The sequence below is a fragment of the Hyperoodon ampullatus genome (assembly GCF_949752795.1).
Source record: "Hyperoodon ampullatus genome assembly, chromosome: 9".
Classification (NCBI taxonomy): domain Eukaryota; kingdom Metazoa; phylum Chordata; class Mammalia; order Artiodactyla; family Ziphiidae; genus Hyperoodon; species Hyperoodon ampullatus.
In genome coordinates this window covers 97,340,094-97,366,421 of record NC_136922.1, presented here as the reverse complement: position 1 = coordinate 97,366,421, position 26,328 = coordinate 97,340,094, and the positions used below count along the sequence as shown (strand labels likewise).

Genomic DNA, 26,328 nt, shown 5'->3' with positions numbered 1-26,328 from the left:
GTTGTTCCACTCTGGGAGTAATTGGGGAAGCCTGTAGGAGAAGGTCAGGAAAGTCCTGGCCTCTATCATTCTTCCAGCACACTAATGTTTGCTGTTTGCTCATCACCTTACAGTTAGCAAAGCACTTTCTCCTCTTTTGACCGTCACAGCCTCCCTATGAGTTGGGTGTGACGATTAACCCCATTTTGTAGCTAGGGAAACAGAGACACACACATGCTAAAAGAGCTGGCCTACGTCTTCTAACTCCGTATCCCAACATCTTTCCTGGAAATGGCCTCGGAGATCACCTAGATCCTGGAAAACTAAGGTTCAGAGAGTGGAAATAACTCTACAAAGCTGCACTCTTCGTTAAGGAGAGAGGCCAAAATTGAAGGCGTGCCCCCTCCTACAACAAAGGGAATGAGGAATTGTCCAGTTGGGGTCATCCTGAATACAGGTGGCCCTTTCCTTCCCCTTCTGCAACACTTCCAGACCTGGCACAAAGAGACAGACAGAAAACAAGAGCCAGGCTCCTCTGGGCTCCACCTCTCCCTGCGTGGGGCTGCCCCCGCCCTACCCCCTTGAGTCCCAAGGGTCTTGTTACTGTAACGAAGCACAGCACCGAGCCCATGCATTACCTCACCACAGTCTGGCTTATTTCCTAGCACGATTGTCCAGAGCTTGCTCCATTTCCCCCCTCTGTTGGCTGTGCACCCTTAGCCCATTCCTCCCTGCTGAAATCACAAAGCTCTGCCCCGAGTGAGCCTGCAGGAGCCTCCCCCCCTTCCCAAAGTCCTTTACTTTAGAAAGAGGCCCCTGGGGCAGAGCCTGTGTATCCTACCGCCCCTCTGTATATACATCCTAAAGGCGTGCGTGTGTGTTGGGCGGGGGCAGAGGGGGTTAGAGCGAGACGTATATGATGGTGTGTCCATAGGGGAAAACATCCTGGGTGAATCACAAGAGACAACTGATGGTGTGTAACTTTGGGGACAGGAATTGGAGGGTGGGAGGAGGGAGGATTCTACTTTCCATTTTGTTTCTTTGCTATTCAATGTGAATTTTCCAACCAATGTACTTGGATTACATTTATTTATTTATGCCAGTGAGGCTAGTCTGGGCCGGGAAACTATGAGCCATTTTCTTCTTATACTTATCTGTATATAAAAAAAGAAACACGAGAAGGATTAATTTTTGAAAATAAAATAAGCACCTAAAACGCATCACCTCCCTTCCTCCAGGGTGACCAAAACATGCAACAATTTAAATGATAGAAAAACTATGAATAATTCACCCAAATGAGACGGAGCCAGAGAGGGGTGTAGGAAGGAGAGGCCCCAGGAGTGGAGCTGGCCACCGTTCCTCAGTGGATGGATCACTCCCCTTGGAGCCACTGTCACCCCTGATTTGTACCTCTGCTGGAGTCCTCTCCTACCTGTCATTTTAGCCATCTGTGTGCTTGCTTTACGCCCTGGCCCCCGACACTCCTCAGACAACAATTTGTTTAGGGCCAAGACTGTCTTAATCTTCTTTGAAGCTTTCAGAGCTTGCTGCACGCAGGGTAGAAACTGAAGAAACATGTATCGAATATACTGGAAGCCAGTGTCCAACAGGTGGGAGGGCCGTGGGTGTACACCACTAGATTCTCTACCACTTGCGCTCAGAAGCCCTCACCAGTTTTTCATGTTGCTTCGTAAAGTGCATGGTAACGTTCAAACTCCTTAACATGTTTACCGAGACCTTCCCTGCCCCGGCCCACACCTGTCTTTCTGCCTGGTTCCCAAGACAATCCTGAGCCCCAGCAGTCAGACTGGTCCCTTCACCACTCCCAGAGGCCCCTTGAGGCTCCCTACCTTCAGGCCCTTGCTCACGTCTTGCCCAATCTCTACCACCGAAACCCGGCTCACACAGTCTACTCCCTGGAGACTCAGTGTGCTCCCGGCTGGGCTTGCTTCCTCTGCCAACCAACCTCGCCTTGCATTATGGTCATCCAAGCCTCCCCGACGGGAACATCAAGATGTGTCTCTTACCCGGCCTTCCCCTGTGTCTATTACAGTGCTGGGCCCTGAAGAAAGGGAGAGGGAGGAATACAAGTTCGAGGTAGAATTAGGCGAAAGGCTGGATCAAGACAGGGTTGGGTTTAGGGTCAGAATTAGCACTGGGTGAGTCAATTCCCAATCCCACCCACTAGGCGGCGCCCGCAGTCGCATTCCGGTCAAGACGCCTCCGCTTTTTGAAGTTTATTACCTGTTTTACAAGTTTCCTTCCTGCCCTACTGTTCCTTTAAGAAGGTGATCCAGGTGAGGCCTGGACTCCGCCCCGGGCTCTGGCCCCGCCCCCCGCCCCTGCCCGGCCGGCCCGGCTCGCCCACTGCTCGCACCCAGGCCCAGCCGTCCGGGCCTCGGTCCCAGGTTCCGGCCCCGCGCCATGGAGCGGCGCTGGCCCCTGGGGCTCGGGCTGCTGCTGCTTCTCTGCGCCCCGCTGCCCCCGGGGGCGCGCGCCATGGAAGGTACCGACCCCCGCCCCGCCCCTCCCCCTCCTCCTGGAGTCGGCATTCCTGAGGAGGCCCTCTCCAAGAGCCCCTCTCCAGCGCTCTTGTTTTGCCCGGCTGCCAGGCGATCGACTGGCCAGGCCAGTCTTTGGTCTTTAACCCCAAACAGCTGCTTTCCCGGGTCAGTCACCCCCGCCCCTGCTGGCCAGCAGTTTTCTCCTGGGGGTGGGGAGTGAGTTTCTGGCGGAAGCAGCGTCCAGACCTCCTACCCCAGCAATGGTGGGGACCCCTCAGTCCCAGGCAGCCCCGGCCTCGGGCGCCCAACCCAGAGATCTGAACCCTCTGAAGTCAGAAGTGGAAGTCGCTTTATGCCAACTTAGGCTGGGGGACAGAGGGGCCTCCCGCTGGGGGATGGGTTAGGACTCGGGAGGCAGGGGCTCCGGGACGCAGGGGTCAAGCCTTCCATGTGGACACTTGCATGCTCTCTGACCCTACTACCCCCGCTTCCTGGACTCTCCGCTGTGTCTCTACCCCCAGTCCACACCCCCGATCAGGGGCAAGGCAGGCCCTTTGCCAGGGAGAGGGAGCCTCTGCACCCAGGACCCCCCTCCAAAGTCCCCTGTCCACACCCAGCCCACTCATGACCCCCAGAGGCTGAGCTCCTCTCTCGCCCATCCACCCTTCCAGTTCTGCGGCTGATGGGTCCCTCAGGCTGCACCAGCCCCGCGGAGTGAGAGGCTGGCTGCCCCAGCCCCGCAGAGTGAGAGGCTGGCTGCCCGTCCTCTCTGGGGCTGCTCTTCCTGACGCTTCCTGCGTTGACTTTGGTCAAAGGTCCAGGCCTTCAACCCTTGCCCCACTCTGCTTTCCTCCCTTCACACCCGGGAGGAAGACAGACTAATCATCGTAGCCCCTTCACTCCTCCTTCCTGGGCCGGTTTCCTCCCCTAAATCTCAGGAACTCACAGCTGTTAACAGGATGCTGAAGCCTTGGGGCTGGGGGGCCCAGGAAGTGGAATGTGGGTTGCACGTGTGCGGGGGCCTTCTCCCCCAGAGCTGACAGGCCCCCTTTCTCTCCACCTTCAGTCACTCTGATGGATACTAGCAAGGCACAGGGAGAGCTGGGCTGGCTGCTGGATCCCCCAGAGGATGGGGTAAGTGTCAGGGGAGGGAAGGACCTAGGGTGGCACAAGGCTGAAGGCCAATGTGAAATGGGGCGATGAGGTGGGTGGAGGAACATAGAAAAGAGCAGGAAAAACTGGAAGCGTCTCCTCTGGGAGGGGGAGGGGAGGGGAGGTGAGTCAGAGCCTCCTGAATGTGTGGAGCCTTGTGTGGGGGGGTGTCAGGCTTCACCCCATGGGGACCCATTCAAAGCCTGGCTCCTCCTCTCCCTGCCCCATCGAGGGAGGGCTGAATACTTGTGAGGACCCGGGGGAAGATGAGAGTGACACCTCCTGGGAAGAGAATGGACCATCCCTGGGATGGTTGAGAGCTGAGACCCAAACATAGAAGAGTGTCCTCAATCTGAGGTCTGTCCATCCCAATGGAGTTGCATAGACAGGTTTCAGGGGGTCTGGGAACCCCATAAAAGAGTATTCGAAGTTGTGTAGCTGTATGTGGACTTTTTTTTTTTTTTTTTTCTGGAGAAGAGAGCCAGAATTTTCATCAAATTCTTCAAAGGGCCTTTGACTCTCCCAGAGTTAAAAGCTGCCCCATTAGAGGTCCCTCAGCCCTTGACACCTCCTCCGCCTTCCCCAGCCCAGGCACACCATGCATTTCAAGCCCCTTCCCTCCTTGGATATTCCGAAGACCCAGTGAGCAGAGGTAGGACCTTGTGAGTCCCATAGAGCACCTTTCTGTCACTCAGCAGAGCTGGCCCTGGAAACACAGGAGCCTCCGCAGGTGCTGCAGCCTCCAGGACTCTGGCCTCAGGCCTCTTCCCTCTGGTCCTAGACCCTGTTCTCTGGGTGTTCCCTTTTCTCTTTCCTACTCCAGGAGGAATCCAGCCTGTATTTCTGGGGTTGGGGTTACTTGCTTTCTTTCCCTCGGAGTCCTAGGGCCCTGGCTCCACTCTCGGCTCTCCCATGGAGTGGCCTGTAATTAGAATGAATAGACTAAACCATAATGTATCCTACAGGAGGGGCTGCTCAGAAAATCCTGGATTAGGCCAGCTCTGATAGGCACCTCATCTCATAAAGCGGCTAATCACTCCACAGTGAGGGCTGCAGGTCCATCTGCTGGCTCCCACAGGCCTCCCCTGCCACCCCACCCAAATAACTCTTCCCTAATTGGGCTGGAGTGGAAGCAAGGCCCCTTTTGCAGCTCAGGCTAAACAGCTTTGTACTAGGAAGGCAAGGAGACAGCAGCAGTCACATTCCCACTGTCTGCCTTGTCCCCCCCTACCCCTCCCCATCTTTTCAAAACATACCCACACACACACACACACACACACACATTCAGAGTCACGCTCCCCAGAATGTACCCATGTAGCAGCCAGCAGCCAGAGTGATAATTGAAAGGATCCTTGTTGCTGATCCTGGGCAGCTGCTTCTCCCCCATCTGTCACTGCTGGAACTGGGGGAGGCGAGTTATAGCTGGGAACATCTGCTGCTCCTGGTCCAGCTGCAGCGCTGGTGGTCTAGCTAATGAGCTGCGCATGAACCCCCCACCACCTTTCCACCTGACCTCCACCCCAAGCCTTCCACTCTGGCTTCCCCGTCACAGCTGCTTCCTAAGAACAGGCTCTAGGTGCCTTCTGTCATTGCAGCCTGGACACCCCTTGTCTGATCTTTGAACTCCCTAACGTAGTACAAAAATACGTGCCTCACAGCAACGTATACCTCTGGCCCTGCCCCCATGCCACCCCAGACTTTAGTTAATGGTGCTTTTTCTCGCCTTTTCCCAAAGCTGCGAGTAGCAATGAAAACCCTTGGGAAAGTGAACTTTCTATGGGCCTCAGTCTCTTCTTTATAAAATAAGGGGGTTGCAACCAAAATATCAATGGAATATTTTATAGAATTTGAGAGCTTCTTAAATTCATCTGGCAGAGAATATACTTAAGAATGTCTGAGAATTCTTTTGAAAAAAGAATAATGAAATAGGAAACTTGTCCTACCAGATATCAGAAGGTACCATACAGTACATCAATTATAATTAAAACATTTGGCATTGCACGAGAATATTCAGGTCAATGGAACAGAATAGAAAGTCCCCAAACAAACCCGCCTATTTGAGATTTTAGTATGTGATAACATTGGAATTGCAAATCAATGTGGAAAGTATAGACTAGTCAATAAACTGACAATTTGGTGTCCATAATTTTTTTTTTTAAAGGAAGAAGGTAAAGTTACATCTTCGCCCTCTACATACAAGAAAATTAATTCTAGGAAGATTAAAGTCTGAACCTAAAAACCAAACCTAAAAGAATGTTAGGAGAAATATAGAAGATCTTTATAAGTTTGGGATGGGAGAGCTTCCCAAGCAAAATACACAACACAAAAAGGAAAGAAGATAAATGGTATTATGTAAAAATTTTAAAAGTATGTCAACATCACAGACATCATTTGCAAAATTAAATGGCATGATGGAGAAAATATATGAAATATGCATTTCAAGCAAATGATTAATGTCTATAATTTAAAAAAAAATCATCCAAAGGAACACTCAGAAGATAGCAGTAGAATATCAGGCAAAGTTATAAATACATAACTGCGTAAAAATACAAATAGACAATGAACAAAAGAGAAATGTACAACCTCCTCCTCAAAGAAAGGTGAATTAAAATGGCCAGAAGCTGTTTTGTCCATAAGATTGCCTAAAGTAAAAAGCTCATTAATATCCAGTGTTGATGAGGTTTTGAGAAGATGCACCCTCCTGCATTGTGAAAGTGTAAATTGATAAAGCCTTTGTGGAGGACAATTTGGCAGTATCTTCTTATAAAATTTGTACTATATTTATCCTTTGATACAGCAGGTCTACAGAAATCTTACAGGAATCTGTACATGTTTACTTAAAAAGTAAAAAAATCACTAGAAGTTACTTAAATGTCCAACAAAAGATGAATGATTAAATAGGTTATGGTACACCCATACAGTGGGATACTATTTTATGGATTGCTAAAAAAAATTAGGTAGATCCATATACTCTTGTGGACATCTTTCAAAGACTTTTTATTCGTTAAAAAAAAAAGTAAGTTATAGAATAAAGCTTGTATATTTTTTTAAATTATGTTAAAAACACACGCACACGAAAAAAACATTCAAAGGTTTCTCTAGAGGCACTGAAAATGATCTGGAAAGTTTTACTCCAAGTTGTTAAGAATGGGTGGATGGATGGGAGGACTTTCACTTCTTGTTATATGTAAGTTTTTATTCTTTGACTTTTTGTAATAAGCACATACAGGCATAATGATTAAGAGCATAAACTCTGGAACTTAGAGTGTCTGGGCGCACCTCCCAGCTCCTCCTCTTAATAGCCGGTGCCTTGGGCCATACGTCCTTTAACCTCACTGTGACTCAGTTTCCTCATCGAAAGTGCTTAGAATAGTGACTGGCCCATGGTAAGCGCTACATTAGTGCTGACCGTTATTATTATTAAGATTAAATGTGAAAGAAGTTAAGGAGGTTGGTCTGGATGGTATCTAGGGGTCCAGCCAACTCGTTCCGTTGTTGATTTTGATAGTGGCTGTAACTGGAAGGAATTTTGTAGAGAGTGAGATTCCCTCATACAGAAGAGTTTTATGCTTGTTCTCACCCTCCAAAGGTCAGAGACCTTAATGTTAAACGCAGTCTCCTCGTCTCTGAACAAATAGGCAGAAAGTGTTTGTGCATGAGCTTTTGCTACAAATATCTGCCTTTGGGGTACCTGACAGCTCTGCTGATGGTAAAAATGGTGCTCATACTCTTGCAGTTGGAGTGGGCTCATTGAAGGGTCCAGAGCTGGCCAGGGTTCTCAAGGGGGTGTTGTCTTGCTCATGCTATATCCAAATAAATCTCCGACCCTAAACATTTAACCTACGATCCTGGGGCCGGGGGGTGGGGAGAGGGCAGGACAAGTAGCGTGAACCTGGGCAGCTCTGACACCAGCTTCCTCGCCATCCATTCTAGAAAGTGAGCATTTGGGGAACAGGTGATGATGGCTTGGAGGCTGACGCTCGTTTTCCTCTCGCAGTGGAGTGAGGTGCAGCAGATACTGAACGGGACACCACTGTACATGTACCAGGACTGCCCGGTGCAAGAAAGCAGAGACACTGACCACTGGCTTCGCTCCAATTGGATCTACCGGGGGGAGGAGGCCTCGCGTGTCCACGTGGAGCTGCAGTTCACCGTGCGGGACTGCAAGAGTTTCCCCGGGGAAGCTGGGCCTCTGGGCTGCAAAGAGACCTTCAACCTCCTGTACATGGAGAGCGACCAGGATGTGGGCATTCAGCTCCGGCGGCCCCTGTTCCAGAAGGTGCTTCAACGCTTCGGGGCCATTTCAGCCCTGACACTGATCCTTGCCCCACTCCCTTCCATGACCCCGTTCCGCTCAGAAAAAGAGAAGGTGGCAGAAACAGGAAGAGAGCGTAGGTGTGGAGTGGTAGAAAGAATGTGGGACTAGAAACCAGAAGGTCTGGATTTGAGCACCTTTTCAGCGGCGTCCCGACACGGGGCGTGTCACTTAACCTCTCTGAGCTGTTTTTCCTTGTCTTAAAGTAGTGATACTAATATTTTATTATTAATAGTATGACTGCCAGCCTCATCTATTTGAGAGGCTTTTACAAGCATCCACTGAGATGAGAGCATGGCATGGTGGAGGCAGGGGAGAGGTATGTGGACTTTTTCCGTCCATGCTCACTACATTCGTGTGTGACGCACGCCCATGAGTATCCCTAGAGTTGTGTAGGAAGACAGTTCTCTGCAGGCTACTTTTTAATCCCTTCCCTTTCTTTCCTACTCAAGAAAACATACTGGAATGCAAAAGAGAAGGGAACATATTATTATAGGATGTACTCTCATTTTTTTCCAAAGAGCAGCTGTTGTAAAGTTTGTTATTAGTAATAAATGAATGATGACACACTTTATAACTGATCACCTCGTTGGCCCTGAGGTTGGGAACACCTTTGAATAGTGGAAATTATCTGGGCTGTAGCATCCCACAGCTGGGTTCCAATCCCAGCCCCACCATGTAGTAGCTGTATCGTCTCGTCCGAGATCTTCAACTTCTCTTAGCCTTAGTTTCTTCATCTGTCAAATGAGGGAGGTGATGCTTCCCACCTTGTAGGATTATTGCACGGACTCGACAGTGTAATGCACACAAAAATGCTTGGCGCGGTAGCTCCCGTGTAATCAGCCCTCTGTTTATGCCTGTGTAAACTGCAAAGCATTAAGCAAACAGTTGTTTCTATTACGTGGGAATGAAGCACGACTTTGCCATTTTTCCCTCTTCCCCACGCCTTCTTCCCAGGTAACCACAGTGGCTGCAGACCAGAGCTTCACCATTCGAGACCTTGCATCTGGAGCCGTGAAACTGAACGTGGAGCGCCGCTCCTTGGGCCACCTGACCCGCCGAGGCCTCTACCTCGCTTTCCACAACCCGGGTGCCTGTGTGGCCCTGGTGTCTGTCCGGGTCTTCTACCAGCACTGCCCTGAGACTGTGCACGGCTTGGCCCAATTCCCCGACACTCTCCCTGGACCAGGCGGGTTGGCCGAAGTGGCAGGGACCTGCCTGCCCCACGCCCACGTCACCCCTGGCCCCTCGGGTGCACCCCGCATGCACTGCAGCCCCGACGGCCAGTGGTTGGTGCCAGTGGGGCGGTGCCAGTGTGAGCCTGGCTACGAGGAAGGCGGTGGTGGCGGTGTCGAGGGCTGCCTTGGTAAGGAGACTCGAAGAGGTGGTGAGAACCTGGAGGGACCACTCGGGGGAGGGTCTACCGGGTGCCAAGGGAAGGAAGGAAGCCGACGCTCCATCTCAGTGATTTTTAAACGGAGTGTCCCAAGGCCCTAGGGAGACACACGCAGGGGTGTTCCCAGCGCAAGCGATTTGCGGGAGGGGTGTGATTCTCCCAGTAAAACACTGGACAACCTTGGCTCTGTGTCATTCTCTCTCCAGCCTGCCCGAAAGGCTCCTACAGGGCTGATGTGGACACGCCCAGTTGTCTCAAGTGCCCCCAGCACAGCACAGCCGAGTCTGAAGGGGCCACCGTGTGCACCTGCGAGAGCGGGCACTACCGCGTCCCTGGGGAGGGCCCCGCCACAGCGTGCACGCGTGAGTCCGGGGCCGGGGCCTGGCCGCCCGTGACGAGGTGCAGGACCTTGGCTAAACCCGTGTTGGGGTCCGAGCTTTCCAGAGCCTGTCAGATGTCGGGGACCATCCAGGGTGCCGGCCACTTAAAGCCCCCAACGCGCACCGCTGCTCTCCCTGGAGGAACGCAGAGATGCGGTCAAGCTACCTTTTCCCCGCTAGGAATCGAATCTCTCTGGGCAGAGGCCGCGGAGGACTTGGAGGATCGGGGTTGGGAGAAGGCTAGGGGCCAGCAGCTCTGGTGAGGGCCACGCTGCTTCCTACTGATGGCCTGTCTTCTCCCACAGGCCCCCCCTCAGTCCCCCGAAACCTGAGCTTCTCTGTTTCGGGGACTCAGCTCTCCCTGCGCTGGGAGCCCCCAGTAGACCTGGGGGGACGCGAGGATGTCAGATACGACGTGGGGTGTTCTCAGTGTCGGGAAGCAGCGCTGGACGGGGAGCCCTGCCAGCCCTGCGGGGGAAGCGTGCGCTTCTCCCCGGGGCCCAGTGGGCTCACCACGGCCGCCGTGTGCGTGGATGGTCTTGAGCCCGACGCCAACTACACCTTTAACGTTGAAGCCCAGAACGGAGTGTCGGAGCTGGGTGCCTCCAAGCCCGCCAGCGCCTCACTCAGCATCAGCATGGGGCATGCAGGTGAGGGGTCTGCGGGGCCAGCAGGGCCTGGAGGAGACCAGAGGGCACAGGACCCCAGGGACAAATTGATGAGCAGGAAGCAAGGAGAGGCTTCTTAAGTGACTTCCTCCCTCTGGACTCGCAGAGACCCTGTCAGGCTTGTCCCTGAGGCTGGTGAGGAAGGCGCCCCGGCAGCTGGAGCTGACCTGGGCGGGGTCCCAGCCTCGCAGCCCCGGGGGGAACCTCAGCTACGAGCTGCACGTGCTGCACCAGGTGAGCTCACGGCGGAGCACCCCCGCCGTCCGTGCCCGGGCACAGCCCAGCGGTGCTCGCCTGGGGCGCTGGATGGGAGAAAGCTCCCCGCCGTGAACCGTGTGGCCTTCTCAGGACAGAGCCCTCTGAAGAGCCCTACCCTGATGGCTCCGCAACCACCCCTCTCGCGTGCTCCCAGGACTGCCCCTCTCCTCCACCAGGTGTGGTTTGGCACGGCCCAGGTAACACGAGTCCCCATCCACAGGATGAAGAACGGTACCAGATGGTTCTAGAGCCCCGGGTCTTGCTGACTGAACTGCAGCCAGACACCACGTACACCGTCAGAGTCCGGATGATGACCCCTCTGGGCCCTGGCCCCTTCTCCCCTGACCATGAGTTTCGGACCAGCCCACCAGGTGGGTGGGTTACTCTGTGTCCTGTCCCAAACACACATGCGACTGTCATCCCCTTGAGGTTTCTCAGACCCTGTTCCAGTCAGTGATCTTCCTTCCTCATCTACACACACACACACACACACACACACACACACAGATGCTGCCTGGGCAGATAGCCCCATGCAGAGTCACAGCACACCTCCTCCTAGACACACATTCTGATGCTGTATGCCGCCAGCCAGCATCCTGTCCAGTCTCCTAACCCCTCAGGTTAGTGTCCATTGGCAGACAGAGCAAGCTGGTGCTCCCTGGGTGGGGCCCTTTCTGCAGGCTCTCTCACCCACACTCACACCCATCTCCCTGGTTGGGGAATGCACACCCAAAGCCACCGAGAGACCGCCCCCGCCCCACCGTGTGCCCTGCCAGCCTCCATCATCCCTGTGGGCTCTGAGCACCCCCAGACTTCTTCACCCCACTTGCCTATAGCTTCCAGGGTCGTGACCGGAGGAGAGATCGTGGCCGTCGTCTTTGGGCTGCTGCTGGGTGTAGCTCTGCTTCTCGGAATGCTTGTCTTCCGTTCCAGGTGCTGTTCCTGCTCCCCCTCCCCCACCCCCGCTTCCACCACCCTGGGTCCCTTTGCCCTGGCAGAAGCTCCTGGATGCAGCCCAACAGCCCTCCCGTCCCCTAGTACCAAAGTGTCCCCACACCACCCGCTCCCCACCCGCTGCTGTGTCTGGGGAAATCTCAGCTGCAGCACGTTTGGGCCCCGGAGGTGGTCCTGGGCCCCTGAAGAACCTGGTCCCCAACCCTCACAGGAAAGCTCAGCGGCGACGGCACCAGAGGCGGCAGAGGCAGCGTCATCGTGTCGCTGACGGGGACAGAGGTGAGCCAGGAGCACCTGTGTGTGCACACGTGTGTGTTGGGAGGCGCCACTGGGACGGGACCAAGGGACCCACATTTGCTAGGACAACTCTGGGGGCACAGGTGGGCTCTCTCGTCCCCAGGGCTCTTGTGTTTTGCTACTTAATTAACTTTGGTTAATTAACTTCGTACTGACAGTCCCCCAGAGGCTCTGTGCAATCGCCCATTAGCTGTTGGTGCCACTGCACCGACACCTGGGCTCCAGGCAAGCCATCCTCATGCTCCCTGGCTGGGTCTGTGGGCTGAGGCTGGCTGGGAGGGCGATTGCCCGCAGGCTCCCTGAAGCCCTCCCAGGCATGTGGGCTTCCTGCTGGTCACCTCATTAGGTGCCCCACAAAAGGGGGAGTCTAGGGGCCATCCAAGTAACAGAGCGGGAGCGAGGCTTGTCTGGGAATGTGAACGAGCAGTGAGTGACCGGAGGAGTATGGTGAGCAGCGGGGAGGAGGGAGGCAAGGAATTAGGGTCAATGAGCCGTGGGACGATTGGGTAACATGAGGCCGTGAGCACGCTTTCGGGTCTGGGTTCCGGCCCCCTGCTCTGGGCCCTGGATGGTGAGGACACACGAGCTTTGCGTGTAGACAGCAGGAGGAATGGCTGGGCTATGCAGACGTCGTTGCTGAGGATAGAGACTGTCTTTCACTTCAGCCAGGACAGGACTCCTCGGGGAACAGAAGAATGAACACTGGGGTCTGCCGGCCCCTCCCTCCCCCTCCCCCGAGTACTCCTGAGCCCTGGAGTCGGGCTGAGCCCTCCCCGTTCTCCCCGCAGAGGACAAGCTGTGGCTGAAGCCTTACGTGGACCTCCAGGCATATGAGGACCCTGCCCAGGGAGCCCTGGACTTCACCCAGGAGCTCAATCCGGCCTGGCTGGCTGTGGACACCGTCATAGGGGAAGGTGAGCCCTGTGGTCCCCTCTGTGTGGCAGCACAGAGCGGCCAGCAGGCCCCTTCCTTCCGGCCCTTCCCCGTGGAGCCCAGCCGGCCTCTCCTCTGGCCCAAGAGCTCCCAGATGAGTTTCCTCCCTGCTGTACCCCGTGTCCTGCAACCACTGTGTTCATGTTTTAACCCCCTTATCAGGTGTCCTGGAGCAGCTCCCGCCTCCTGCACCATCTGCTTTTGTGGTTCTGGAATTTCTGATAAAGAGCGTTAAACACATCATCTTTGTCAGGAGAGGGGTCGCTGTGCCCAGGCTCAGGCTATTCTCAGATGGTTCCCAAACATGGGACGGATTCAGAGGCTCCCTAGCCCCACATTCCACCCCACCAGGGGCCCAGTGTCCTTGGGCTGCCCCGATCCCTTGGGTCACCAGGGAAAATGGATCTGAACAGAGAACAAAGCTCAGCAGTGTCTTTGCTGATTGTGTGGCCAAGTGACCGGGGGAGCTTGCGGAAGAGAGGCGGCCGTGGTCAGCCTCCCCGGTCGCTTGTGTACTGGCCCTGACCAGCCTGTCCTTCGTGAACACAACCCAGCCCCACTGCACGACCCCCACTCACCCAGCACCTCCTGAGTATCAGAACTCTGCTAACTGGGGAGACAGGGCCGAACAGTTTGCAAAGCTGCGCTCCTGTTCCAGACTCCCAGCCCCTGGCCCTGGGAAGTACAGCCAAGCCCTTGTCTCAGGGAGGAAGGTACACCACGTTTCTGATCCTCTGGTCCAGAGAAGAAAAGGGAACTGGAGGACTGGAGATATCGCTGCCTGTCCCCCTGGGGAGCCTGACAATGCATCTGGCCATGACCCTGTTTTCTTTCCACCCAGGAGAGTTTGGGGAAGTATATCGAGGGTCCCTGAGAATCCCCAGCCAGGGTGCCAAGACTGTGGCCATTAAGACCTTGAAAGACACATCTCCCAATGGCCAGTGGTGGAACTTCCTTCGAGAGGCAACTATCATGGGCCAGTTCAACCACCCGCACATTCTGCACCTGGAAGGCGTTGTCACGAAGAGTACGAGGGGTGGTGCCCAAGGGCATGCAGGGAGGGAGTGGTAGAGGAGGGGTGAGACCACCGGAAGTGGAGGGAGATGCGCTGTCAAAGGCAGGAAGTCTGGTTCTGGGTGGAGACAGGGTGGAGGCTGCCGTGTGATGTGTGCTTTGTGTCTCAGAAAAGCCCATCATGATCATCACGGAGTTTATGCAGAATGGAGCCCTGGATGCCTTCCTGAGGGTAAGGAGGGCGGAGGACCAGCTTGGAAGGGGGATGAGCCACGGAGCCCTGGGCATTGGCTCTGGGTCCAGGAAGAGGAGACCCCGCCCATCCTCTAACTTGCCCACTCCCTGCTGCAGGAGCAGGAGGACCAGCTGGTCCCTGGGCAGCTGGTGGCCATGCTGCAGGGCATAGCATCTGGCATGAATTACCTCAGTGACCACAGTTATGTCCACCGGGACCTGGCCGCGAGGAACATCTTGGTGAGTCAGAACCTGTGCTGCAAGGTGTCTGACTTTGGCCTGACCCGCCTCCTGGACAACTTTGATGGCACCTATGAAACCCAGGTTAGAGCCTTGTACTTATCACATACACATTCTCCACACACACACACTTACATGCCGTACGTACAGTCAGTATGTACAGAGTACACGATGCATGCTCATGTGGACACAATAACTTCCCCTGCCCTTCTGTGCCCTGAAACACATCAGCCCTCTGCCCCACGTGCCCTGTTAGGGAGGAAAGATCCCCATCCGTTGGACGGCCCCCGAAGCCATTGCCCACCGGATCTTCACCACGGCCAGCGACGTGTGGAGCTTTGGGATCGTCATGTGGGAGGTGCTCAGCTTTGGGGACAAGCCCTATGGGGAGATGAGCAATCAGGAGGTGAGCCCAGGTGTTTCTCACACATCTCATCCCCACCCCCCCAAATCCTCCATGGCCCTTTCCTGCAAATAGCCTCATTTCTTCTTTCTGACCCACAGTTTGTCTGCATTCCTATCCACTCTCGTCCCCTTCACCTCACGCCCTGTTGTCTTGATTATAGCCATCCTGGTCAGGGGGTCTAGAGGCTCCACTGCAACAATCTTGTGTGAACAGAGCTTCCTCATGGGCTGCCGGGTTAGCTTCTCACCCTCTTCCTCGCTCAGGTAATGAAGAGCATTGAGGATGGGTACCGGCTGCCCCCGCCCGTGGACTGCCCTGCCCGCCTCTATGAACTCATGAAGAACTGCTGGGCCTATGACTGTACCCGTCGGCCCCCCTTCCACCAGCTGAAGGCACAGCTGGAGAATCTGCATGCCAACCCCCACTCCCTGCGAACCATTGCCAACTTTGATCCCAGGTAACCACCCTGGGGAGGGCAGATCTAGGAGAATGGAAATGGACATTTGGCCACATCCAGCAAGCGCTGGGCCTGTGGAGCTCCCGACAGAGTCAGGCATAGGAGGCAGCCCCAAATCTGCACCTTTGGGAAGACAGCGCTCTGATGGAGGAGATGCGGTGTCTCGCCCTTGATAGCTCTGGTTTGATGGAAGATAGGAAGCAAACACACTAAGATGCAAAGTACATATAAGCAGCTGCCAACCTGATACCTGCTCCAGGGAGCTCGGTCACTTAGAATAGGGTAGGGAAGACAGAGAAACCAACAAGAGCCAGACGGGGGATGCGTGTCGTGACTGAGAGGGGCAACCTTGTGGAATTCTGGGAAGGCGCCCAGATCCTGCAGCCAGCAAGGGTTGGGGAGCTGAGGGCATGCCAATTGCAAATAGTGCAGGGTGCAGAGAAGTTTGGACTTTATCCTGAGCCTAGAGAACTACGGACCAATTTTTTAAAACTGTCCACGGGCGGGACATGATCATTGAATTTTACCAAAAACATTGCCAGAATATGGAGAATCAACTGTTTGCAGGGGGTAAGATGGGAGAGACGGGCAAGGCTTCAAATGCTTTATCGGGTAAACCAGCCCTGGCGTGCTGGCCTCTGTATCAAACCACCATATATAACCTTGTTCTGGGAGAAAATGTGCTCCAAGTTCCAACTTTTGAAACTATCTTTTGGAGCACAACTCCCTTATACACTGGAGACCGCATGTGCTAATCTTTCTGGAATGTTGGATATTTTTCCCCCAGCAGATTTACTTTACTAATGGTTTTTGGCTCTGGCTGGCTTTAGGACAGGAACACTCATTGTATTGTGGGTGTCAGAGTGCAAGAATAACAGCCAAGGTTGGAGGTGGCAAGCAGGGGGCTGCTCCCAGAACCCGGGGGGCCACCCTGAAAAAAGCCGAGACCACACTGGCCTTCCAGGGCCTCTGCTCACCTCGCCTTCCTGCTTCCTCTCAGCTGGGATAGTTGATACTTCATGTCTTTACTGGCCCCCATCAGTTGTCCAAAGCTGGCCACTGCAGTGCAGATGGGCTGGTGGTACCTTCCGTTTGGACCTCCAAGGCTGCCGCTTGCCCCGGGTCTGTCAGTGCAGCAGGATTGTCAGCCTGCCCGGTGCTGTTGCCAGGAAACCGGCCAGGAAATGGGTTCACTGACAATGGCCGGGCTAATCCACAAAGTCTAGATAATCTCTGTGCTCAGACGTCCAACTTGAATGCTGCCTGCAGATGCACAGAGGCAGAGCCCCCGTTTCAGGAAAGCCCTGCATCCCCCTGCGTGTGACTGAGGTAGCCCATGTCCCACAGGGTGACCCTTCGCTTGCCCAGCTTGAGTGGCTCGGATGGGATCCCCTACCGGAGCGTGGCTGAATGGCTGGAGTCCATCCGAATGAAACGCTACATCCTGCACTTCCACTCCGCCGGGCTGGACACCATGGAGTGTGTGCTGGATCTGACGGCTGAGTGAGGACCCTGGGGGCCCGGGCAGGGGAGGGCTGCTGGGGTCTGAGGCCCAAGACTCACCGATTCCCTCTCCTTGCCCACAGGGACCTGGCGCAGATGGGGATCACACTGCCGGCACACCAGAAGCGCATTCTTTGCAGTATTCAGGGGTTCAAGGACTGAGCCTTCTCCTCACCCACCCTGTCCTCAGGGAGCAAGCATGGGACCATGGTCCCTTGACCTGCCAGACGTAGGACTTCGGTGCTGCTCCTGTCCACCCTTCCCTGAGGAACTGCCTCTGGAGCCAGGAGGCCTATTGTTTTAAAAAGGGGGGGGCGGGTAAAAGTAAAAAGATACTTGTGGGAGTTGGGGGAGGGTTTAATATATATTATATACATATACATATATATTTTTGTTAATAAACAGAAACTGAATTTTCAACTTTACCCCAGGGTTTCTATCCCTCTCTCTCCTCCATCTCACCCTCGAGGGCTGTAGGCACAAAAGAGTCAACTACTAAGAATTCTGGAAAACATCTTTTATTTGTAGCTGTAGCCACAACCTGGCAGCACAGGGGTGGGTGGGAACGTCCGCGTTTCCCGGCCCTCAGCAAGCAGAATAAGAGGCTGCTCGAGGGCCGAGGGCCGAGGGCATTGGTGCCAGCAGTGAAAGCAGCAGCGCTCAGTCTGGTGCCCCCTCAGGTGGGGAACCTAGACGATGGTGGGTGGTCCCTGCAGGATCGGGGAGGACTGGACCCCAGGGCTGGGACTCTGCAGCCCTAGGCCATGTTGGGTGGGGCCCTGAATCAGGGCACAAGGGATACTGGGGTGGGGTCTGGTATGGAGGGAGGGGCTCGACATCAAAAACTAACTGTGGGGACGGTGAAGGGGGGAGGTGTTCTCTTTGTGGGTGGTCGGCTAATGGGGAATGGATTTGCAGTCAAGAAGGGTGCCAGTCCTCGCTCAGGTCTGGGCTCTGGCGGTGTGGCATTTCCGGCAGAGCACGTGGCCATCCAAGGGGAAGCAGCCGTTGTCGTCCGCCTCAATGGACAGTGGCTTCCCACAATCCTGGGAGAAGGAAAAAGAGCACACTGGTGGGGAGGCCCCTAAGCACCCCACCTCCCCTCTTTAAATTAGGAAGGCCAGATGCTTCGTGGCTCAGCCAGGCCCTCGTTGTCTGTGTCTCCCAAATCACAGCCACCTCCATTCCTATCCCCGCCTCCATCACCACACTTTCACTGTTGTCCCCTAGGACTCTCCCCAGGAGGACGGGCAGTGGGTGGAGCCGCTTCCGAGGCGCCCACCCCAATAAAGGATGTGCGGCCTCTCCCACCTGTCTCACCTCTATTCTGACTCTGCTTTAACCTCACTGAGACCCCCCCAGCCCTACCAAAACAAAACAACACGCTTCCCTCCCATCGGCCGGTCCCCTTTCTTGGTCTATCGGAAACTCAGTGACCTCACAGAGGACCCACACCCCGCTGTCCTGGAGTGACGGGGAAGCATCTCTGCTGGGCGGGCGTGGATGCCGCCACTGTCCACCCTCAAAACTGCAGCACTGATTCCCTCCAGGGCCTGGCGCTGTCCATTGCTCAGCTGGTGAGCAGCGTCCCACCACCTCCCATCCCCAGGGGGCCGGAGTGATGGCCAACCTCACACTTGTAGCACTTCATATGGAAGTTCTTGTCCAGAGCGACCACACGCACGGTCTCCTCTCGGCCAGGCTCGGGCATGATGGGCTCTGTGCAGACGGAGCACCTGGGGGCATACTGCCTGCGGGGCAGAGAGCCGGGTGCGAGTCAGAATGGGGACGAGGGGCACCGGCGCTGCCCCCGAGAGCGCGGGGAAACGAGATGGCACACTTCTTGGCCCGCCTCGCCTCACATCTCTAGGTCGAAGAGGCTCAACAGAAAGGCCTAAGACTGGCCACCGTAACTGGCCCTCATCAGGGGAACTGCCCACCTCTCCCGTCACCCTCCCGAAGCACCATCAGCTCCAGGAACCTCTGCCACCAGGTCCTTACCCCCTGCCATACCCACCCTGCAGCTCCTGCAGAAAGCGCCCCCAGAGGACCCCATACCTGGGACCCCATACCTGGAACCCTGCCCCTCGCCGACCCCGCACCACGTGGCTGCCTCTGCCCAACTGCTGAGGGGCACAGAGGGGTGTGACGTTCTGGCCACCCAAGGTGGAGCCCTGAAACGTACGCCTCCCACACACTCAGAGGTGGGAATCCGAGTCTGCAGCGCCCCTGCTCCCGCCCTTAGCTGCATCATGGGATTCTGCCAGTGGCCTGAGCAAGTAGCCACCTTGTAAACACCGTTTCTAAGGGGAAACCCGAGTTCCAAACAGCTGATCTCCAAAGGAACTTTTAGAATCCAGCCTGTGTGTGAGATGAAATCACTCCAGCGCTCAGTGCTGAATGCAAGACCACACCCAAAATAAAGAGAGCCACGGGCCGGGGGAAAGGGACAAGCCAGCAGCAAGACTCGCTATCCAGGCCAAAGGCCGCTGGACAGCTCAGTCCATAAGAACTGGTCTCTGCTGTCTACAGACAGGATGTGGGGACAGAAAGCAAGTCCAAGGGTTTGGAGCTGTCCTGGGGTCAGGGGGCAGCCTGGCTCCCAGAAATATGGGAGCTGGCGCCCAGAGAAGAGCCCGGCGGGGGGGTGGAGGGTCCTCACCTGTGGTAGTCGGGGACGCAGTGGGGCCGGTTGGCCGGGTCCACGATGAAGGCGGTGCCCTCAAGGGGGCAGGCACAGACCACACAGGTGAAGCACTGCGGGTGGTAGGCCTTGCCTGTGGCCCTCAGCATGCGGTCAGTGATGGGCTGCCCACAGGCGTTGCACTTCTCCAGGGTGTCCTGAGGAGGCAGCGGCAGGAGGTTGGCAGGGAGCTGGCACCCACAGGCCAGCTGCCAGGGCACGTCTGCCCCCCGCCCACCCCACCCCCACCCCGGGCTGAGCCCCGCGTGTCCCCAGCCCGACCCTGACTCACAGTATAGCAGCCCTCACAGTACGGTGCCCCCTCCAGGCTGTAGAACTGCTGTCCCTGCAGCCGCTGCTCACACTGATGGCAGGTAAAGCAGGCGATGTGGAACAGCTGCCCCAGGGCGCGCACCGCGGGTTGAGCACGTGCCAGGGGCTGGTGACACCGGCCACAGGACTCTGGGGAAGCCGCAGAGATGGAAGTGAATGGGACGAAGGGCGTGAAGCTTGCAGGGGCTGAGCTGGCCTGGGCAGGGAGTGGAACCACAGACAGCGGGAAGCACGGGAACGGAGATGTCCCTGCGGGCGGGCGGGGGCTCACCGCTGGCCGTCACGTTCTGCCTCTGAGGATGCTCCATGTCCTGCATCAGCTGCTGCGTCAGCTGCTCCAGCTCCTCTACCTCTTTCAGGGTCAAGGCTCCTGGGGCCCCCGAGGAGCGCACCTGCAACCCCAACACTTTCCTCACACTCTCTGAAGGGTCACGCCCTCCAAGAACCCGCCCCAGAGGGCTCACCCACTTTCTTCCAAAAAGGACTAACTCCCTTCCCGTTTCCCAGATACTCAAGTTGGCTGGACCCAAAAGGCTGCTCATCCTCCCCGCCCGCCCCCCGAGGCCCAGCACCACACAGGGAAGGGGAAGGGGACGACACTTCCCCCCGCTTTGCCCGGAGCCCCTGGGCGGTCACAGGCAGGCCAGAAGGACTGAGCAGACGGAGGCCACGCACACAGCAGCGCAGGTCACCGAAGCACTGAACACACCAGGCCACGCGTCAACTCCACAGAGCATGCTGGGACACGGCCCCCGTGAAGAGACCGGCACGCGACGGCGTGTGCACCCACGCGCGCGCACACACCTACCCGTCCCGCCGGCTGCCCAGCAGCCCCTGTCAGCGTGAGGATACAACACAGGCGGGAGGCAGGTTAAACCCCAGGGCTGTCTGCAGGAGCCCAGCCCCCAGCTCCCACGAAGAGGTCCTGGGGTCCCTCCTTAGAGGGGGTTCCTGGACCACCTGACCCCGGTCCCTTCCCAGTAGGCCTCAGAGAAGGGCCACTCTCTAGGCCAGCCCAGCCCTCCTGTTAGGGGATCCTGAGACAGCTGGAGACTGGGGGTGGGGGTGAGGTTAGGGGGGCAGTGCCAGGAACCCTGAGATCTCCCGGGAGGAGGCGCTGCAGGGGCTGTCTGGCCTGTAGCAGCATTTCCAGGACACAGTGCCATGGGAATGCTGGGTGGGTCTCCGTTACTAAGTCCACCCGGGACAGAGGCCCCCGATACCGAATGCTCTACCTGCCCATGCCTTCACCGGCCTAACACCCGGAACTCAAAGCCTCCCCGCTCCTTCCTCCCGTGGCCACCTTTCCCCCAGCCCTGGCTCTACCACCCTCACACCTGTCTGCATCCAGAGTTGCATCCTCCCGGGGAAGCACAGATCCATTGATGCTCCAGCTCTCAGCCATTTTCCCCACGGACTCCTGCTACCTCCTGCCCGTAACTGAGTGCGTAAGTCCCCTGTAAGCCCCCTCTTCTATGTAAGCTTCACCTTTTCCTCTCCCAGTCATCCCTTCCTGGCATCTCGGGGACAAACAAAGAGGACACAGCCAGCCCTTTGTCTCTGGTGCCACTTAAATGCCTCTTCCATTCTTTAGTATGAACTATTCAGACATCAGCCCTCCTTGGGTACCCACGCTCCCCCACGACACACTCAGTCCAGCCACTGTTTTCCCTCTCTGCCTGCGAGCACCGAGGTCCCAGCTTCAACAGGCATGGCACTCAGACCTCTGCAACTCCGACAGCTCCAAACGTCCCTCCAACTCGGGCACCTTCCACCATGGGACAGCCTGGACCTGAGATTTATTGGTCTCTGCCTCCAAGACCCTGGGCTTGACCTCCCAACCATCACCTCCTCCCCCTTTTCCCATCCACACGTACTGAACGAACCTGCTCGGAAAGGCTTTGGTTCCTCTGACTCCCAACCCTCTCCACGTGCCTTCTGCATCCAGCCATTCTGGCTTGCCTCCCCTGAAGCCCAGCCCCTCGACCATCGACTCCTACAAGGCTCTCATGGCCACTCCTGCCACCTTCAGCCACCACCGCTTATCTGATCCAATCTCAACCCTGGGTCACGCCACCACCCGCTTCCTGCTTCTGCCTCCCAACTGCAGAAAGTAGGTGGAGAGATCCCTGAATGCTGCAGAGGGAGTTCACCGAACACTGGCAGCGCCCTCCGGCCCTCCAGCCGCAGCTCGGCTGCCTGGTATTTGGCTCCTGTGGGTTCCCAGTCGCCTTCCCCACAGCAGCTGTTCCAAACCCTTCCATCTCCTCCAGCCCCCAACTGCATCGTCGTCGCGCCCTGGCTCTCACGGATGACCTCACCTCCTACGTGACTGAGGAGCTGGGAGCTGGCCCGCTCGAGCTCCCTCTCCACGCAAGACTGCGGCCACACCTGCAGCCACACCGTCCAGGGTCTCTGGGCTGGGAAAGCCCTGGGGGCGGGGCGGTCACCAGCAGCGCTCTCCTCCCCGCTCTCAGGCAGAACCCCTCTTCCACGGGCTTCTTCCCCCTGGTTCCCACCCATACCTGAACCCTCCTCCCCTAATGTCAGAGACAGACACACACACACACACACACACACACACACGCACGCACGCACACACACACGCCTTCCTCTTCCTGCCAACCTCTGAGAACAGGCCACTCTGGCAACTGCCTTTTCTCACCATCCACTCACTGCTCAACTGTGTCCCCACCACAGGACATAGCTTCCGAGTCATCCAATCTCTGGCCTCATTTCAGTCCTCATCCTCCTCCGACCCCCACTGAAGAGCTCCTCGGACATCACTCTTCGCTGAGATGCCACCTGATCTGTGACTCTCCTCCTGCCATTCTTCCCCCTGGTCCAAGGTTCTTCCCAGGGACCCGGCCCCTCCTGTGTTAAGTGCCCCCGGGGCTTCAGTATCACCACATACAACCACTGCACATAGGCGCACCTCAAGCCCAGGCCCTCTCCTGCCACCCATCCCCCGTTTCTAACTGAATGACAGTTGCAGCTGAAAGAAGGTCCTCCTGGAACCTGTTGCTCAACAGGCTGACAGCTGGACCCGCCTCTTCCGGTCCACACCATTTCCCCTTCTGGACTTCTCTATTTTGTCAGCAACACTATCATTCCCCAACACACCAGGGCTTTTTTTATTTTATTTTTTTAACCCCTCCCTGTCCCTCCTCTCGCAACTGTGTCAGTTACTGAGCCTGGAGGCTCTTCCTCTGTAAAAGCTCTCCTCTCCGGACCTTATTTTTCATTTCCACTAATGTTATTGTCGCCCAGGAGGGAATCCCCACACGTCGCTGACCTCCTGCGTCTAGTCCACACCTCTGCTGGAAAAACTTTCCCAAAAGTTTCCAAAAGCACGGCTGTCACCAGACCTCCCCACCCAGGCACACACCACCTCAAAAATCATTACTGCCTCTCCAGGACCCACAGGCTCCCTGGGTGCGCTATTTCATTTCCTTCCCACTATGCGCCCTCCCACCTCTCTAAGCATGGCTCTATAATTTCCCCACAGGGACCTTCCACTTTCTATCCTCCAGACACCCCTGGTGTATCTGTGCCCTTGAGTTTTGCTCATGCTGTTCCCACCCGAATGCTCGTCCCTCTCCTCTCTGGATTCTTAACTCCCACTATCCTTCAAGGCACACGAGCACCGTGATGCCTTTCCCTAACTTCCCAGACTCAACGTTGACTCCCTGTTTGGAGTTCCTGTAACATAGGATTCTGCAAAACTCATTGGCACTTGGCATCTCTTCCTACCCTGTGCCTGTACACACACAGACATCCATGCCGTCAGTTAACTCCGTGGCTGGTTGGACTAGATAGGTGACTGGCAGGGTCCCTTCAACCCAGAAGATCAGTCTCCTGCACTGGAAGGCATGAATGGTCAGGCAGGAATGATAACTGTTCTGCTTTGGGCGTTCAGGTGCTGGATACAGACCCACAGCACTTTCCACACTTTAGCTCACTTAATCTTCCCAACCATTGTAAGGATGGATAGTGAACTGAGGCTCAAAGTTCGCCTAACTTGCCTGGGGTCTTGTGAGCCACAATTCTATTCCAGGTCCACTGACGCCCTCGGGCTCAACCCTTTTGCATCTCTTCCCTCCCGAGTACAGAGCACAGTGCCTGGCACTGAGCAGAAGCTGGCTGGCTCCGCCAGTGTTTACCAGTGACTCTTATCACCAGATGGGCCCTCGAGCAGTGAAAGCGCTCAGAGGAGCAGAGATTAACTCAAGACTCCAAGAAGGGGGAAGATCTGAAGTTGGACTGGTGATGATCTCATCCTTCCTCTTTAACTTTCTGGGGCAGGGCGCAAGGGAAGGTCAACCAAATCCTCCTCCTAACTCAGAGCCTGTGTGCTCCCCCCCGCCCCCCCACCCCCCGACTCCCAGTCGGGCCCCACCCAGCCCCAGACCCTGCCAGGCTCTCCTCCAGAAGTGCTTTCTCTTGCCCTTGTCCCACCATTCCAACTCCAGAGGCTGAAAACTATCCCACCACCCCACGCCCACCCCACTTTCCAGGACCACCTTCCTCCTCATTCTCGGACTCCTGACTTAGCCCTGCCCCCAGCCCCCTGGTGTCAGCCTGGTCTTCCCAGCCTCCCTCACCTGGTTTTGGTTTTGAGCCGGTGGGGGCACTGGGTGCTGCTTCTCCTGCACTTGGGGCTTCTCCTTCTGCTGAGCATAGGTGAAGCTGGGGGGCTGAGGGGAGCCTGTGCCAGTGGAAGAGGGAGCTTCAGGGGGCCCCAACTTCTGAGTGGGCTGTGACCCGGGTCCACCCGGAGCTCCAGGGCTGAACTTGGAAGCCACAGGAGTAAACTTGGGAGTCACTGGAGAAAACTTAGGGGCTGGAGATGGGGCAGGGGGACCTCGGGGCTGGGTGTTAGCCAAAGGCACAGGCTGGGGCTGGGGCTGGACATGGAGCTGGACCTGAGGCTGGGCCTGGGCCTGGGGCTGGGACTGCACGTGGAATTGTGTCTGGCTCTGAGGCTGAGCCTGCGACAGAGGCTGGGAGCTAGCAGGGGACTTCCAGGGAGGCAGGGGTGCTGTGCCCCCAGCTGCAGGCTTAGAACTGGACTTGGAAATGAATGGTGTGGTGACCGGTGGGAGTACATATCCAGATGACACCTGCAAGGGAAGGCAGAGGGGAGAGAGAAGTGCCTTAGCGAGGCTACTGCCCTCCGAAACTCCAGCCCCACGCCCTTCCTCCCTGCCCTGCCTTTCCTACTCTCCTGCCCCTTACCCGGGCTTTGAAGGGATCATTCTTGGTCATGTCATCCAGCAACGAAGACAGAGAGTCGATCTCCAGATCAATACTGCTCACCTTCTCCCTGGGCTAGAGGGTCAGGGGTCAGAGCACCCATCCCAGTCCTCCACTGCCACCCCACCCCCCATGAGGGCAGAGATGCGGGGAGGTCAGCGGAGAGGACCTTTCCTTGGGGTGTCCACTGTAGCTGCCTCTCCCAGGCCTCCATACCTGTGGTGGGAGCTGTATGGGGGCCTCAGGCCCTCCCTCCTCCACTAGCGGAGGCGGTGGGGAAGGGAAGATCTCCTCCTCCGAAGGCGCAGGGGGAAACGGTTCCTCGATCGGGGGAGGGGGAGGGGGGAAGGCACCTCCCAGAGCGCCCTCGGCGTCGTCGGCCTCCCCAAGCACGGGAGGAGGCGGTAAGGGAAAGTCTGGTGTTGGAAGGAGAGAGAGGGCAGTCAGCAGGGACCCCTCTACGCTTCCTTCAAGTTCCCTTCCTTGAAGCAGCAGCTCTAATCCCTAACCCAATAGCTCTCTCGAGGGTCCTGGGGCGTACGGGAAGTCAACGGGGTGGGGGGCTGGGCGCAGGACGCCCTGGGAGCACTGGGTCAGGAAAGGCCGGGGCTCAGCCGAGGAGTGGTACATCTCCCATTACACTACGGAAAACGGACCCAGAGGGGAAGATTCGTGCCCCACATTCCCGCCTCCCACCCCCAGGCGGGAGACCTGGAACAGTCCCAGGAGCCCTGGCCACCAGCCATGAGCTCCACGATGAGGTAAGAACATCTGCTCGGGACTCGGTGGCTGCGCCCAGCCCCCTCCGCTGCGACCTCTCCAGACATCCCCAAATTCCCGAAACCACTCCCCCCAGGCCGGCGCCCGCCGAGGTCCAGCCCCCAAGCTCGGCCACATACCTTCCGGGGGCGGCGGGGGAATCTCGCCCACGCGGCCCATCTGTGCGCGTTGGGCCCCAGCGGCCGAGGGAGGCTCGCTGTCCCCGGGCCGGAAAGGATTCACTTTGGGCTTTGGGGCCACCACCGGGCCGAACTTCTTCTGCGGGGCGTAAAAAACTGGAGCCGAGACGGAGATCGCGCGAGGCGGGCGGGGGGCCGCCATGGCCAGGCCGTGCTGCGGGGGGTGGGTGGCCGGGTTACGCAGCGCCGAGCCGGGCAGAGGACCCCCTCGCCGGCCCGGCTCCCCTCTGCGCCCCCGACCCCCGACCCCGTGGGCGGCCGCGGAGCGGCTCCCCGCGCCTCACCGCGGGCCGGACCGTGCGCGCCGCGTCTCGGGTGGCCGCCTCGCAGCCGGGTCCGCGGACTCTGCGTCCCGGTCCCGAGCTGCCTCCAGCCCGGCGGGGAGGGACGCGGGAAGAGGGAGGGAG

At 56.9% G+C, this 26,328-nt stretch overlaps 2 protein-coding genes across 2 annotated transcripts; one reads left to right on the top strand and one right to left on the bottom strand.

The window, feature by feature from the left end:
* Positions 1-2,370: 2,370 nt before the first annotated feature.
* Positions 2,371-16,990, top strand: EPHA1 (EPH receptor A1). The gene is made up of 18 exons (XM_079711348.1): positions 2,371-2,485; positions 3,550-3,617; positions 7,633-7,914; positions 8,908-9,316; positions 9,553-9,708; positions 10,032-10,376; positions 10,501-10,628; positions 10,873-11,023; positions 11,489-11,585; positions 11,818-11,885; positions 12,692-12,817; positions 13,678-13,863; positions 14,021-14,082; positions 14,202-14,408; positions 14,581-14,730; positions 14,994-15,187; positions 16,535-16,690; positions 16,774-16,990. The coding sequence occupies exons 1-18, from the start codon at positions 2,404-2,406 to the stop codon at positions 16,850-16,852; spliced, it is 2,946 nt and encodes a 981-aa protein (XP_079567474.1). The 5' UTR covers positions 2,371-2,403; the 3' UTR covers positions 16,853-16,990.
* Positions 16,991-17,192: 202 nt separating this feature from the next.
* ZYX (zyxin) lies at positions 17,193-26,063 on the bottom strand (the record flags this gene model as incomplete). Its single annotated transcript, XM_079711516.1, has 9 exons — positions 17,193-17,736; positions 18,321-18,441; positions 19,353-19,531; positions 19,666-19,835; positions 19,978-20,098; positions 24,311-24,829; positions 24,945-25,037; positions 25,179-25,378; positions 25,862-26,063. 9 exons carry the CDS (start codon positions 26,061-26,063, stop codon positions 17,632-17,634), a joined length of 1,710 nt encoding a protein of 569 aa, XP_079567642.1. The 3' UTR covers positions 17,193-17,631.
* Positions 26,064-26,328: the final 265 nt, after the last annotated feature.